At 41.1% G+C, this 15,374-nt stretch overlaps 1 protein-coding gene across 6 annotated transcripts in view; it reads left to right on the forward strand.

The window, feature by feature from the left end:
• The window catches only part of CDS1 (CDP-diacylglycerol synthase 1), a 52,109-nt gene that overhangs the window by 13,865 nt on the left and 22,870 nt on the right, over positions 1-15,374 (forward strand). For all 6 annotated transcript variants that reach the window (XM_045536700.1, XM_045536704.1, XM_045536701.1 and 3 more), the window contains exons 3-8: positions 736-832; positions 5,491-5,588; positions 7,642-7,781; positions 9,396-9,454; positions 11,413-11,495; positions 13,020-13,107. In XM_045536700.1, coding sequence (XP_045392656.1) covers positions 736-832; positions 5,491-5,588; positions 7,642-7,781; positions 9,396-9,454; positions 11,413-11,495; positions 13,020-13,107 — 565 coding nt within the window. The remainder of the gene's footprint in view (positions 1-735; positions 833-5,490; positions 5,589-7,641; positions 7,782-9,395; positions 9,455-11,412; positions 11,496-13,019; positions 13,108-15,374) is intronic.

Genomic DNA, 15,374 nt, shown 5'->3' on the forward strand with positions numbered 1-15,374 from the left:
AAGCACCATCCATGTATTTGAATCGTCCTGGGTTTTTTCATACAGTGGCTGCCAACATTGTTCATGACACATCACACAAGCAGCGATGCTGTTTGTGTCGCGCACGGGGGTGGAGCGTGTGGCCCCTGGTGTGTGTGGGGGTGGGGCAGTCGGGCGTCCCAGGCGCTCGCGGAGAAGAGTCGAGGGACATCAGTTCTCGGCCCGGCAGGAACCAGCGGGGTAGTGCAGGGACGCTCTGCTCTACGGAGGGTAAGAAAATACTTCTCTGCCCAAGATTCTGCTGCTAACAAGGCGAGCAGGCAACGCACTTGGAGCAATACAAGGAAGGTCCTTCCATGTGTCCTTATCCTCAGGGACCGACCTCTGGGATCACTGGCACCTCGCTCCTTTATTTTCCGAGAATCACTGTGCTTTCCAGTTTTAGTTCCGTCTCATCCTTCATCACTTTTTCTCACCGCCAGGCCATGTTGTCTGCACCGTCTTCCCGGTGGGCCGCCTGACCTTACCCTCCTTGGCCACCTCACTCCCTGACCTCATGATTCGCCCCCACTCACATTTAACAAAAATAAAATTTAATTTCTCTCTCAGAGGGTGAACGTTGTTTGTTCTTACTATGTAAAGTGAAGGAGGAGAGTCTTAAAGTACAGTTAGGAAAAATTCGTAAGTCTGTACTGAAACCACATGGAAACGTTAAAAACACAGTAAACACTAATTCTGCAAACATTTTCTGTGTAGGTGGAAAAACTGGTGGATTCGTGGGATTCTGACTCTAACTATGATTTCCTTGTTTTTCCTGATCATCTATATGGGATCCTTCATGCTGATGCTTCTGGTGAGTGTTGGACATTTCCCCACGTGTCTCTTGGTTTGTTTCTCAGCATTTATCCGTGATTGAAGTCATTTAACCATGTCACAAAAAAAGAATGATGCTAATCCAAGACTGGGTAACAGCAAATTTAGTTCCTTTAAAAGCGTCTTCTAGTTCATGGAGTGATCTGAACTAATCATTTCTGTTTGCAAAATGACCATTGGTTCAGCAGAGGCCAGGTTTGCATGGTAGATACGTCTGTGTGTCCGACATTGTGCCAAGCGTTAGATGTGACAGAGATACGCGCAGCTGCAGCATATATGGCCACTAGCTGGATCCCTGATTTCAAGGGACTCGGTGAAGTGGCAGAGACATGCAAGTGGCCGTAGGCATAAGTGGTGCGGCCAGTAGGTGGGAGGGGTCCTGCGATGGACACGCTAGGTGAGCACAGTGGAGAAGCACCCAGCCCAGTCTGCGGGGCAGGGGAGGGGCTTCCCGAAGAGACGGGGCCGAAGCTGAGTCCCGAAGACTGGGGAGGGACCTGTCGCGGGCCAGGCACGGAGGCAGTGAGAGGACGTGTCCCCGTGCAGGGTCTGCAGGTGGTGCACGCGGAGGGGTCTAGGGGTGAGACCCGGAGAGGCGAGTAGAAGCCATGCTGGGAGTTTTGGGTTTTGTTGTGTGTGGGAAGCCCAGCAAGTCATGAAGCTAAACAAGTAGTTGAAGCTCTTAATTCATCTAATGAGTGCTTCCAGGGCGCCCTGTATGTGCCAGGGGTTACGTTGGTTCTGGGGTGTGACACGGTGGCACTGAGAAAGACGTCCCTGTCTCTGCCTTCTCGTGGCTCACTGTTTACACCTTAAAGAGTTTATCATATATATGTAGCCGTTGCCACCTAAGGACATTTTGGTCAGTGATGGACCACATACCTGACGGTGGTCCCATGGGATGACGATGGAGCTGGAAAGTTCCCGCCACCTAGTGACCTGTGTCCCGTTCGCGGGCCGTATTCGGTGGGCAGCCTGCCGTGCAGGGGTGTAGCCGGGGGGTGGCGGGCTGTGTGCACCGCAGGGCCTGGGTGCGGCGGGCTGCGTGTCTGGGCGTGTGTGAGTGCCACTCCGTGACCCCACAACGACGATGAGACCGCCTCCCGACGCCTGTTGCAGAAGTTCTCCCCCTCGTTAAGCAGCACGCGTCCACACATACGCTTGCAAACCGCGGTCAGCGTTTGCAGGAAAGGGCCCCGGGAGCCGGGACGGAGCCAGGGACGGTCCGGGGCCTCGTGCCGAGCACGTGAGCTGCTGTCTGAAGGTCAAGTAGGGGTCACCGGGGTGCAGGGAGGAGCTTGGCAGAGGGATCGTCACAGGCAGAGGATTTCTGTGTGCAGAAGCCTGGGTGTCTAAAGCAGCGTGAAACATCTGGAGCCCAAAGTGTTGGGAGTGAGAAGGAGAAATGCATTTGTCCAGCAAATTTATCAAGCGCCTAACAGGGTGCCGAGCGTGGGCTCGCAGTGACCGGCGACAGCCTGCTCAGACGTGTGCGGCGTGTCTCGCTTTTCAATGATCGTTGTTACCGCTGTTGCCTTCCTCCCTCCTCAGTGAATCCAGCCTCCGCTCGTCTCACCTCCTTGGTCTCCGCGGCTCTGGCCCACTCGGGGATGGGCCTGCCCGTCCCCCCCCCCCGGCCTCCCCCCTGCACGCTCCATTCCATCCGCAGCTCGCGGACTTACGAGCGATACGATACGATTTTCCTTTTGTTTTATAAAAGAATAAGTATCGAAGCAAAATTAGACACGATTAAATAAAATTGCATCAACTCCTGAAACCTCTGAAAGTGGCTCTCACGAGCACCGCAAAGCCTCTTTCCCTCTTCTTTTTGTCCTGCGGTTAATTTTGTACTTCCTGGGGATCTCAAGATAATGGAAAGGAATGAGGAATTACTTTCTTTGTTCTGTGAATTTGCCAGCATCTTAAAGTGCTTTTTCTTACTTGGGAAACGGACAGGGCAGACGTAACGTGAGGGCGGCGGGTGCAGGTTCTGAAAGCCAGGCGGGCGGTGGTCCAGGTGCGGTCCCCAGAGAAGGGCGCCCAGGCCCCAGCCGTCTGTCCCTGACCTGCCCAGAGCTCAGGTGGCCACGTGGGCCCCGGGACGCGAGCGTTTCAGAAGGGCTTGCGTGCAGGGCGCTTGGCGGTGCCGTGTGGCCACCCGGCAGGCCTGGGCAAGAAGGCAAGGGACGGCAGGAAGCTCCCTCGGGCAGAGGGAGCACTGCGACCAAAGGTCCCAGTGGCCAGGTGTGCCAGAAAAAGGTGTTTTTCCTTGAGCTCAGGGCCTTTGAACCTGGAAAAATAATTAGGGATCAGATTCTGGAGGGCCTTGCAATTCCATGGGAAGCTTGGGTTTTGTTTGGAAAACAGTGAGGAGCCGTTAAAACTGTTGGGGATCATTTGAGTTATTATTCCCCCTTGAGAAGAAAATTTTGATGTAAGATATTGCAAATCACCAGTGTCCTAGGTGTACTGACTTAGGCTGGTTCGGTGGGTTCCCCTGTGAGTAAGTTACATTTTTCTCCAAACTAAACTGTTGAGTATGGGGAAGGCAGGAATTTGTGGATAAAGACTATTTTTGAACCACTCTGTTATGACAAAATTCAAAACACTTTTAAAGGTATGCGTGCATGCATTTGGATCCTGATTTTTTAAAAGAGAATCTTAGCATGCTTAAAGTACTTGGGCTTTTAAAATTTTTTTCTACTATGAAAGGAAATACGATTTTATTACTAGTTATTTGCTTTGATTGAGTTTAATCAGAGAAGAAAATAAGAATATTAAAGATCTAAAGTAGATTTGAATTGTTACTGCTTAAGTTTATTGTATGTACATACATGTGCATACATACGTATGTTATATTTATGATATTTATGTTAAGGGTACATGGATGATACACATAGTTGGTACTCAACTGGGATTACTTTTATGTATTTTAAAGTCGTACTATGTTCATGTTCCTAACTGGATCATTTGCATTTTGAGAAGTACACATTATGCCTAGTTAGCCTTTGTCTTATGGTGTTGGTACTCAGAAATGACTAATTCAAGATAGTTTTATTAAAAACTTCTAGGAAATGATAGCTGCTGTTTTAAGATGGAATGCATACTCATCTTCCCTAAAAGGAGCCCTTTTCCTTTAACCTTCTGTTTATCGTTCTTTAATTGTTGTATTCACAGCTTGGACTCGCACTTCCTAGGTGATGGGATTACTAAAGCGTATTTTGATTTAAAGATAGATTTGAACATATACAAGATATTGGAAGTTCTCTTTGCAGGCTTTAAGTAATGAGCGTGATATATGTGCTATGAAAAATGCTTGTTTTCTCTCCAGTCAGTAAAAGATCATACAGTGCTAATGGGTGCTGTCTAGCAAGTGTGCTCATAGACATTGCATTCATCATTGGGTGTTTTAAAAGCCCTTTGGTTCTATAAATAGCATGGCTTTGCCACTTAACATTGAGCACTGTCCCCATTCTGTGACTGTGGACAAAGATTATTTAAATGACAGCATTTAAATTTCCTCTTCTCTTTACGTGACAACGCATCTGTGAGTTTTTCCTATACGTACTGTTTATAGTAGTTTGGTATAATTTTTTTTTTTATCATGTGGCTGAGGGGGGCACATTTACTTTTTTAAGTCTGTGATTGGACGTGTATTAATAATAGATATAATGGAAAAATAGTTTAAGAATATCTTGAATGGTAGGCTTGGAAAAGCTAATTTGTGAACATCTTAAAAAATCCTACTTTAAATGAAAGTATATCTTCAGATAGAGTCTGGTAAGCTTTTTTCTGTAAAGGATCAAATAGTAATATTTTAGGTGTTGAGGATCTGCGTATGTTCCTGTCACATAATCTCGGATTTTTTTTTTAACTCTTTAAGAATATAGAAATCCATTCTTAGCTTGAGGGCTCTAACAACCATAACTTTGGGGATGCTCTCTAGAGGTTGAAAAAGTTAGTCTGCCATATTGACAAAGATTTTGACCTCTTAGTTCGTGATAATAAGTGTTCAACTTGTCATTTGCTCTTTGAGTCTTTGAATTAACTGAAGCCAAACACCGGATCTAATGCTGCATCCTGAGAAGTGGCTGTCACCCAGGTGGGCGGGTACAGCAGTGTGAAGGGCTGCTGGATAGAACATCAAGAAGGGATTCATAAATACAGGCCCGTTTAATAGGTGTGTGTTTAGGACACGGTGTAAATAGAACTGCGTAAACTCAGTGGACCGGCCAGAGTCGCTGCAGGTGTCGAAGGCTGCTTATAATTTGCCAAATTAGCACAGATTAGGTCGACCAGAGAGCAGTTGGCTCTGGGAGAGAGGGCACAGCCGGTAGGATGAAAAGACCATGCCCAAGCCCTGGGTGATCGGGTAGAAGATGTTTTTAACCGTTTGTATGGTTACAAGTAAATATATATATACTACAAGCAAAATTTCACACATGATCATTTTCCTAGGATTTCTCTACAGACACCGAGTATTGCATTTTTGCTTCTGGCCTTTAGAATCATTAAGAATTGATAAATTAAGGTTTTTAAAATATGTGTAAGAAGAAGAAGCTGCTTTATTACATGATTAAGCACACATGTAAACATGGAGAAATGTGTTCGTGTGTTAATGTTTTCTCTCGGTTTCAGGTTCTGAGCATCCAGGTGAAATGCTTCCATGAAATTATCACTATAGGTTACAGAGTCTACCGTTCCTACGACCTACCGTGGTTTAGAACCCTAAGCTGGTAAGTAAGTGTGACGCTGGCTCAGATACGAACATCTGGTGTATTTCTGAAGTTTATAAAGGAAACATCCTGCTCAGTCAATATCCACCCAGTTTATCTAATAGATTGATTTTGGAGAAAGGTCAATTTAAAAAATGTAATTGAATATCACCTTTATCTTTCCCACTCCAACACTTTTTTCACATCTCATATTTCAGTTTTTGTAGAGATGTCTAATTTATGTTGACTATTACACCACTCTTGTCCTTTTAAAAAAACTAAACATTGTATTGGACAATTTTTATGTCCTTTATAATTATGATTTTGGTAAAACTTTTACTAATGATCTTTTGCTTTTCTTTTCTGTTTTTTTTTTTTTTGAGACAGAGTCTCACTCTGCTGCCCAGGTTAATGTGCCGTGGCATCAGCCTAGCTCACAGCAACCTCAAACTCCTGGGCTCAAGAGATCCTCCTGTCTGTATAATCTTTTGCTTTATTTCCCCTCAGTTGACATGAGAACACACCAACTATTGTAGATATACAAGTGCTTGTAGTTAGTAAGAAGAAAATCACTAAAGGATTTTAACATTTAAAGTTTTATATCTTTTCAAAACGTTTCAGGTATAATTTATAGCTATCAAGACCTTGTCCAGGAAACATGGTGATATTATAGTTCCTATTTAACCTAAGTGACCATACCTTTTAATATAGTTGCTTTAATTAGTGTCAGCAAGGAGCCGGTATCTTACTAACAGGCAGGGTTCAGAATAGTCAAAAAGAAGTTTCTCGATTGGGGAGATAGCTGATTTTTCTTCTAGCAGGTTTCTTTATAAGTGGTAAAGTATACAAGAAATGTTAGGTAGATAAAATAATTGGAGAGTAATTAAATGCCAAACCATGCAGGGTTGATTCTAAGTGTAGAAAAAGAAAAGATAAATCAGGCTGGGCACCAGTGATTGCAGAAGCCTTCATAGAAGATGTGAGAGAGAAGCTGATTCTTGAAATAGGCAGGCTTTGGGCAGAGAAGTGGCTTCTAGTTAGAGGAGCAGCACCCGTCAGTTTCTGGATGTGGGACAGATGGGGGACACTTCTGAACCTCCTGAGGTACAGTGGGCAAAAAGTTAGATGGGTGGGCGAGGTTTGACCTTGACTGCCTTACGGAGGAGCCAAAGCCAGTTTCCACTGTAGGAAAATGGAAACATGGTAAGGCAGTTGATGGAAATGAGAAGACTTGCCCTGCGCTTTGGAACATTGGGTATAATTCCGTCAGTGAGAACCAGAGGAAAACCACCCCCTTCCTCGTCTATGGCGCTCCCAGCTAGCCAGGGCTCCAGGACGAGACGCTGAGTTGCTGTGAGGCCGTGTTTCTCAGCCTTCTTCCTGGCTCACATGAGCTCTCAGCAGCAAAGTTTCAGTGGGTTCAACTTCTTCCTTGAGGATGGGGGATGTTTTGGTGGAGGGACAGGTGAGATGTTTACCTGCTGCAAGCTCCCTGCTCCCTCTGCTACCCCGTAAGGGTCACTGCTCAACTGGAGTCCATCCATCTGGAGCGTTAGACAATGGGAGAAAGAGCCTACTATGTGCAGGGCAGTGGGGAGAGAGTTTGAATTACCTGTTCATCCTTTCCCTCTTCATCTTCTTAGGGCAGGTGAGGATTGGTCTCAGGACCTGTACTATTAAAAAGCGTTAGAGTCATGAGTAGTGGGGAGTTACTTTCCATTGTAATAATGTGTATGTGTGTTTGTGTATGTGTGTGTATGTACACATGTACACACCAAAGGTGGGGATTGTGTGTGTGGAGTATTTTCTACATTATTTCTTAATTATCTGTCTCTGGCATTAGATTTTGAGCTAAATAAAGGCATGAACTATATTCAGTAAATTCTTTTTAATCAATAAGTTTAAAATTAAGTTTAAAACAGGAAAATAACGTTTTGTTGGGCTATATCTTGAGTTGGTCTTCTGAACTTGGTTTTGATCTTTGTGTCATTAAAATGTAGAGAATGATTCTGTTGAGTTTGAGGGGAAGGAAAGCTTCAAATATAAAAAAAAGCTAATTGTTTTTAAATTACAGGTACTTTCTACTGTGTGTAAACTACTTTTTCTATGGAGAGACTGTAGCTGATTATTTTGCTACGTTTGTACAAAGAGAAGAGCAACTTCAGTTCCTCATTCGCTATCATAGATTTATATCATTTGCTCTCTATCTGGCAGGTAAGTTAAGGAAAATAGTCTATATTGATACGTAGCTAACTTATTTTCCATGTTTATTTTTATTTATGTTATTTAAATTCATAACATCCTTTATTTGTTACATTTTATTCCAGCCCCTCTTTTTAATTGTTTCCCACATATAAGGCTGTTTCTTTCATCATGGACTTAAATATTAGTAGCAATTATTCCCTAATGGTGGTTTAAAAAAAGTACTTAGTAATAGTCCCTCCATATATTTTAAATTTTTCTTTGTAAGTTGTAATAAAGAGACTTACATACGTAGTGATTACTCACCAAATATAATTTACAAAGAAACTTTCACATGCATGTTGCTTTATTTGTCCCTGGAAAATAGAGCTTTTTCGTGTAGAATTCATCAGAGTAATTAGTTTTCTTGACATGATTTATTATATACGACTTTGTTGATAGTATGCTGTGCCACATGTTTTTATGATTTGAGATTAAAAATTATATTTTTAGAGTAATATTAGAATAAAGAGATTTCTTTTCCATAAAATTTTACCAATCATAAAAATAATCTGTAAGAAATTGATTTTAAAATGTACTTTTTATTAATAAAAGCCAGATTGCTGGCTGGGCGTGGTGGCTCTGGGAGGCCGAGACATGGGGATCGCTTGAGCCTCAGGAGTTCCAGAGCAGCTAAGCAAGAGCGAGACTCCTTCTCTACTAAAAAAAGAAAAAGAAAAATTAGTCGGGCATGGTGGCGCATGCCTGTAGTCCCAGCTACTTGGGAGGCTGACGGAGGAGGATCGCTTGAGCCCAGGAGTTTGAGGTTGTAGCGAGCTACGATGACACCACTGCACTCTACCCAAAGTGACAGAGTGAGACTCTGTCCCCTTCCCTGCCCCCCTAAAAAAGCCAGATTGCTACTGTTTGAGTTAATGTTGGCATGTTTAATTCAATTATCTGTGCCTCAGTTTCTTTGTAAAGCACTTAGAACAGTACCTGGAACTATTTCAATATTTGTTAATTTGGTTTTGAAGAATAAAATACTTGACTCTGGTTCTGCATTTATCAAAACACCTTTGTGGCATTTTTTCATGGAAGGAATTTTGAGTATTTTCTCTCACTTAACCAAACCAGTAAGCTTGACTGATTTTGTTAAATGTAAGGCGGATGCTGGATGAATTCTTTCCTGTTATGGGACAGAAAAATATAGTAGCTTCCCGGTTTATGTTTAGACTGGCAAGATGTCTTTTCTGGCATTTTAGTTTTAATAATAATATGGACAAGAAAGAGGGTCTTTTGTGTCTTCTGTCATTGAACCCAACAATTTTACTTTATTTCATGTGCTTATCTTCGTAATTATTTAGAAACAATTGTGATTCATTAAAATATAAGTCATTTGTATCATTAGTATATGTACATTAGTTTTAAAAATCATTTTCAAAAGAATTATAAAGAGCAACCCTTTATTCCACCACTTTGAGATTTTCTCTGCTTTTCTAATATAGCTATTTCTTAACTCATTTTAGGTGTTATCTATTGACTTCTTACCATAACCTTTCACTTCTCCATACTCAGATTCAATAGACATTACCTGCATAATTTGTGCCACATTGCACTACAAGCACATTTTTTGTTCCCGAACAGGTTTCTGCATGTTTGTGCTGAGCTTGGTGAAGAAACATTACCGTCTGCAGTTCTATATGGTGTGTATTAACCATTATGCTGTAGTCATTGTATGTAACAAAAACCTAATGTGCTAGTTCATGTCTTGCCTGAATATGAGGGATATTTCAATTTCAGATGACCATTAAATATAAAGCATTGAAGTTGAAAAGTTTGTGAGGATTTTTAAATTTTAATTATTTTCAAAGCTTCCTGGAACCTTTTTCTTTGAACTCTTTTAAATGCTGTAAAGTTAAGATATTTGGATTCCTTAAATTTATAGAAATTTGAAGAGTTTCATAGTCTCCTGGGCAGTTCCTAAATCTGGGAAACATCTACTACGCTGTTCTATGGAAAGGAACTGTGTTTCCTTGCTCTCAGCGTGAGCACAAAGGGAGCCGGGCATGTATTTTCTTGGCAGTTGTGGTTAGTCATGGAATTGCATAATTCTTCTTGGCACAAGGCATTTTGTTCAGCATACCAAAGTCTATGTTTTATGAAATTTATCACTGTACATAATGAACTTTTCTTACTTTCTTAAACTGTAGCTAATTATAAGAATGGACACTGCAATGCAGGATTTAATAAGGCTCGTTTTGGAAGTGCCGTGTATTTTCTATTCTTCGTGCTTTGCTTTCCTCCATCAAGACATTCTGCTGAGCATTAGTGCTGGGAAACTGTAGTTTTTTCTTACATTTCTAATGTCAGAGGATCTGAAAAGGAAGAGGAAAATTTTTAGTGAAAATGGAGACACATTCAAGACAAATTAGAATCTCCTATGAGAATATCAGTTGTGCCTAGTGGAAAAAAATTAGGTATGCGTTTTGAAGCAACCAGGTAAAAGAGAATTGGATCTTTTCAGCAGATAAAAATAAAATGAAACAGAACAATCAATATAATATATGATTTGCTGCAATGGGAAACATTTGTTAAGAATAAATCAAAATCCCAAGAATTATAAAAAGGCATTTTATAAATTTCAATAAAAACTATAAGACCTAGTATATGAAAAACGTTAGCTTCTTTTTTTTTACAGTCTACCCATACTGATTATGTTAAAAGTCACTGAAGTGGCCATCTCTCAGGCTAAATGCATTGATAAAGCACAAAGATCTTTGAAAATTTGAAATTGGCCGCTGTTGTTGAACAGACCTGTAACAGGCAATTGAAACCTGTTAGTTTGGATCATTTGAAGTTAGAAATATTAATAAATGTTTTATGAGAAAAAGTTGCCATAATAAACTCTGGAAGAAAATTAATTTTTAGCATTTTTCATAACTGCAGAATGCAGCCAGAGTAAAGTGTTCTCTAAATGCTGTAACAAGGCCAGGCACGGTGGCTCACGCCTGTAATCCTAGCACTCTGGGAGGCCGAGGCAGCAGGATTGCTCGAGGTCAGGAGTTGGAGACTAGCCTGAGCAAGACCCTGTCTCTACTAAAAAATAGAAAGAAATTATCTGGACAACTAAAAATACATAGAAAAAATTAGCCGGGCATGGTGGCGCATGCCTGTAGTCCCAGCTACTCGGGAGGCTGAGGCAGGAGGATCGCTTGAGCCCAGGAGTTTGAGGTTGTTGTGAGCTAGGCTGACTCCACGGCACTCTAGCCCGAGCAACAGAGCGAGACTCTGTCTCCAAAAATAAATAAATAAAAAATAAATAAATGCTGTAACAACACCATACATTTCTAATTATCATTTAAATCTAATGATTCAAGATTATGGTCTATATTTGTGTTTTTTAATTTAGTAATATATGTATTATTAGCATTCTATTTGTATATAAGTTAAGATTACTTTGTTAAATGTTTTCATTATTTTAAGGTTCCAGTAGGTAACAAAGTGAATATAATTTACTAACAGCATTTATTTCATATGACGTTACCTTACAAATTTGGACCAAAAGTCAGGGTAGAAATTTGTGTTCCAAAGTCACTATTGCTTCTTCAGCCACACCGATCAGTTGTGTTTACTAATTTTTGTGTTGTTGGGCTATTAACAGTTCGCATGGACTCATGTCACTTTACTGATAACCGTTACTCAGTCACACCTTGTCATCCAAAATCTGTTTGAAGGCATGATATGGTAAGGGAACGGTAATACGCTGTTTTATTATTTATGTCATAGCACTTTTAAAGCTCTTTCACGTTGGACAGTGTCTTAACAAATTCCTACTAAAATGTGCTGTTTGTTGTTCCTGTATTCCATTAAAATGTCTTACTGAATTCTGGTTATTGTTTAATAACTAAAGACCAAAATGCTTCATTAACAAGTAGGAACTTTTTATTCAGGTTCCAAATAAAGTATGTAAAATCCCCCATATGATCCTCAAATAATTGCATTTTTGGGTGTTAATAAACTTTAATGTGACTTTTTACAAAGGATAGACTTTAAAGATATTAAGATACCACATACATGGAATAGAAAAGAATGTGAACGTTTGCTTGTCAGTGAACTGTGTGCTGGAAATACATTTTTTTCTAGGTGAAAGTTGGGTAGAACCACTTTTCGCTGTCATGTAGGATTAGGTTTCCAGATTTCAGATGTACGGAGTTACCTGCTCTATAGCAGTGGCTTGCATATTCAGAGGGCATTTTTATTAGTTAAAAATTATAAAACTTAAAAATTAGTTGGAATGGAGAAAACGCTTAGATTAAAAAAAAATTGGACCATATTTTTCCCATGTTGATTTTAAACTAATTAATGTCTTATAGTTGATGGGTTTTTTCAAGATAAATTTTATTCTCTTGACAGGCTTCTGTTGTTTACCAAGGTATATGTGTGTGTGTGTAAACAACTGGAATCACTTTAACACTGTCTTTTACATATTGTGCAAACTTTTAATCAATGGGAACAGTTACTGCAGTAAGTAGGTTCTGTACAATTAGTAGCATTTAATGCAGTCATAGCTAAGACAGAATTAAAAAATAAAAGGCTGCTTTTCTTAAGATAAGCTTTCAATCTATCTTTTAAAAATTATTATTATGACTTGCTCCTGATAAAACTAAAATTTGAGCGGGGCATGGTAGCTCGTACCTGTAATACCAGCTGCTTGGAAGGTTGAGGCTGGAGGATTGTGCGAGACTGACCTGGGTCACATAGTGAGACCCTGTCTCTAAAAAAAATTTCAAAAATTAGCCAGGCACAGTGGCGCAAGCCTGTAATGTCCCAGCTACTCAGGAGGCTGAGTGGGAGGATCACTTGAGCCCAGGAGTTCAAGGCTGCAGTGTGCTATGGTAACACCACTGCACTCAAGCCTGGGCAACAGAGCAAGACTCAGTCTCTTAAAAAAAAAAAAAAAAAAAAAAAGGTTAAAAATAGAAAAAAAAAAACCTAAAACGTCCATAACTATAGAAATTGTTAATTTAATATTTTTCTTGTCAATATTCTAGTATATTTGTTTATCAATAGATTTTGCTCTGCTTCAATTGCTAAATGGGCAAATTTGGTTGGTATTTATTGTTTCTACTAATGTTTTGGCAGTTATTACGTTCTGGACTAGCATGCAGTGTAATCTAAAGGCTTATTCCACTGGTTTATTATGAGTTATAACCCATATGAATATTTGGCACTTAATCATATGAATTTTTTTTTTTTTTTTTTTTACAGGTTCCTTGTTCCAATATCAAGTGTTATCTGCAATGACATAACTGCTTACCTTTTTGGATTTTTTTTTGGGAGAACTCCGTTAATTAAGGTAATAGAAAAATATGGTGGAATGGAGACAATATTCAAGTGATTCCAGTGATTTACGCATGGACACACACACCCCTTTTAGTAAAAAAAAAAACAACATAAACCTGTCAGGGCAATAACATTTATCTTGGTAAAACCCATCAACTATAAAAGACTTTAATTAATCAGTTTAAAATTAATAGGGGAAAAATATGGTCAGATTTTTTTGAATCTTAAGCTTTTTCTCCATTCCAACTAGTTTTTAAGTTTTGTAATTTTTAACAAATAAAAATGCTTTCTGAACATGCAGGCCACTGCTATAGAGAGGTAACTCTGTGCATCTGAAGGTTACCGTAACCTTCACGATCAGCCATTGGGGAGAACGTTTCCGCCATCTTGGTGCTGTTGCACGTTTTTGGCTCCTGAGGTCCTTTGGTTTTGCACTTGGCGATGGATGCAGTGTAGGGGCAGGGTTTCCCCGGGTTCTTCACCAGACAGTTTATGGCTTAAGGGCTTGACTCCATTGGCTTGTGAAGTCTTAGCGCATCTTTCTGCTGGTTCCTTTGTCTTCGCCATTGGTGTGACTCTTCCTTCTCCTCCCCGCAGCCCTCGAGCCTTCCCTCGACCACCCCCAAGCTGTCCCCTCCCCTGCCCCACTCCTGCACCAAACTTGCTGAGAAAGTGAATCATACCGTCTTCACATAGTCACGTCTATTTGTAAGACTTTTATGTCTAACTTCATTTCAAAAAAAGATTCGGGGGCCCTGCAGTAACGTGCTGATCAAACGCAGGTCACAGTGACAGGTTAAGACACGGGAAGGGAACACGCAGGCGCAGGGCCTGTTGTTTTGCCTTAAACTTGGTTCTGTTCATGGGCAGTGCAGGCAAAGAAGGAAATGAACTAAATCACACAGTTCTCGTCTTGGGGAAAAAGAAACCAATTCTTCATGAAAATCAAACCATTTTCTAGAGCTGATTTCTTAAAAAAAAGTTTTCATGTTGGGCTTCAGATCGGATTCACTCAGTTCACACCCCAGGCAGTCTTTTATAACGTTCTCACAAATGCATTACTTGGCTATTCTGGTGTTACGATTTGAAGGCAGTTTTAGAGGGACTGAGAGAGCCGTTCAGATAGAAAACCTTCTGCCTGTTCAGAGTGGTGTGAGAGAAGGTGTGCATTCCAGAAGCATCCACAGGCTGCCTTTCCTTCAAAAAACCTTTCTTAAACTTCCCCCCCTTGGGGAGGAGCTTCAGAGAGCCCCCGCTGAGCTGCAGGGATAGTTGCAAGCAGCTGTGTCTTCTCTAAAACAGTTCTAAAGCTGCTCCGGAGCAAGTGATTACGTATTCAAGAGTTCTACACAGGCCGAGATGTTTCTGGCTTAGGAAGCCTCGAGAAAGGCTGTTAGAGCTGTCGGAGAATCTCAGGGACTGATTTTGAAGAAAGCTTTCCAGTGAATTCACCAGGCTGGGTTAGTTGCATGATGTGTACCTTACAGTAATTGAGCAATTAACCTCTAACTCAGTGTGATATGAATCAATCTAATTTGATAAGCTATCTTTAAACTAAGAGGCACTTTTGAAATTGAGTCTGCTCTTACTTCACAGCAATAATACCAAATAGATTATCTGAGGAGAAGGTGTATCTGTCCCTTTTCTATGGCAGAATTGTTACCAGATTTTTCAAGAAACCATTTCTGCCAACCATCAGGTTTTGGGTTTTATGAACATCAAGGACAAGAGGTCTGTAAAGAGCTCTCATGGCTTAGCCTGTAACCCATTTTGGCTTCTGTGCCCGGTCACTGATCTGCTGACCAAATCTCCCTGTACGTGTTCATCCTTATCCTGTGTGGGCCTGCAGGCTGTCAGAACCCTCCACTCTCGAGTCTTTTCCTCCTGCCCCTGCACCGCTGGGTTCCAGGCTTCCTTCCAGATTTCTCTCCCTGGGTGCTTCACTGACTGCGAAACAACAGCCTGACTCTGAAACAAGCAATGTCTGTTCTTAGAAGCACAGCATGTGCCTTTCTTCCCGGAGACAGACGTGGATTGTGAAAAGAGGACATGTGACTATTTAAGGAGCAAATACAGTATTTGGGGGCTGTGGCGTATTTGACTGTTTCCAGAAGGAATCCGTGTGCAGCATGCTAGCAATGTATGAAGACCAGGTGTGCTGCACTGCCCGTGTTTTGTTGTGTTCATTCCATTCTGGGTCAACAGCAGGTCATCACTGGCCACGTGTACCTGGAATGTATGTACCTCATCCTTATTCCAGGAACTTACCCTGTCTATTAT

This window comes from Lemur catta, chromosome 24, assembly GCF_020740605.2.
Source record: "Lemur catta isolate mLemCat1 chromosome 24, mLemCat1.pri, whole genome shotgun sequence".
NCBI classification, from domain to species: domain Eukaryota; kingdom Metazoa; phylum Chordata; class Mammalia; order Primates; family Lemuridae; genus Lemur; species Lemur catta.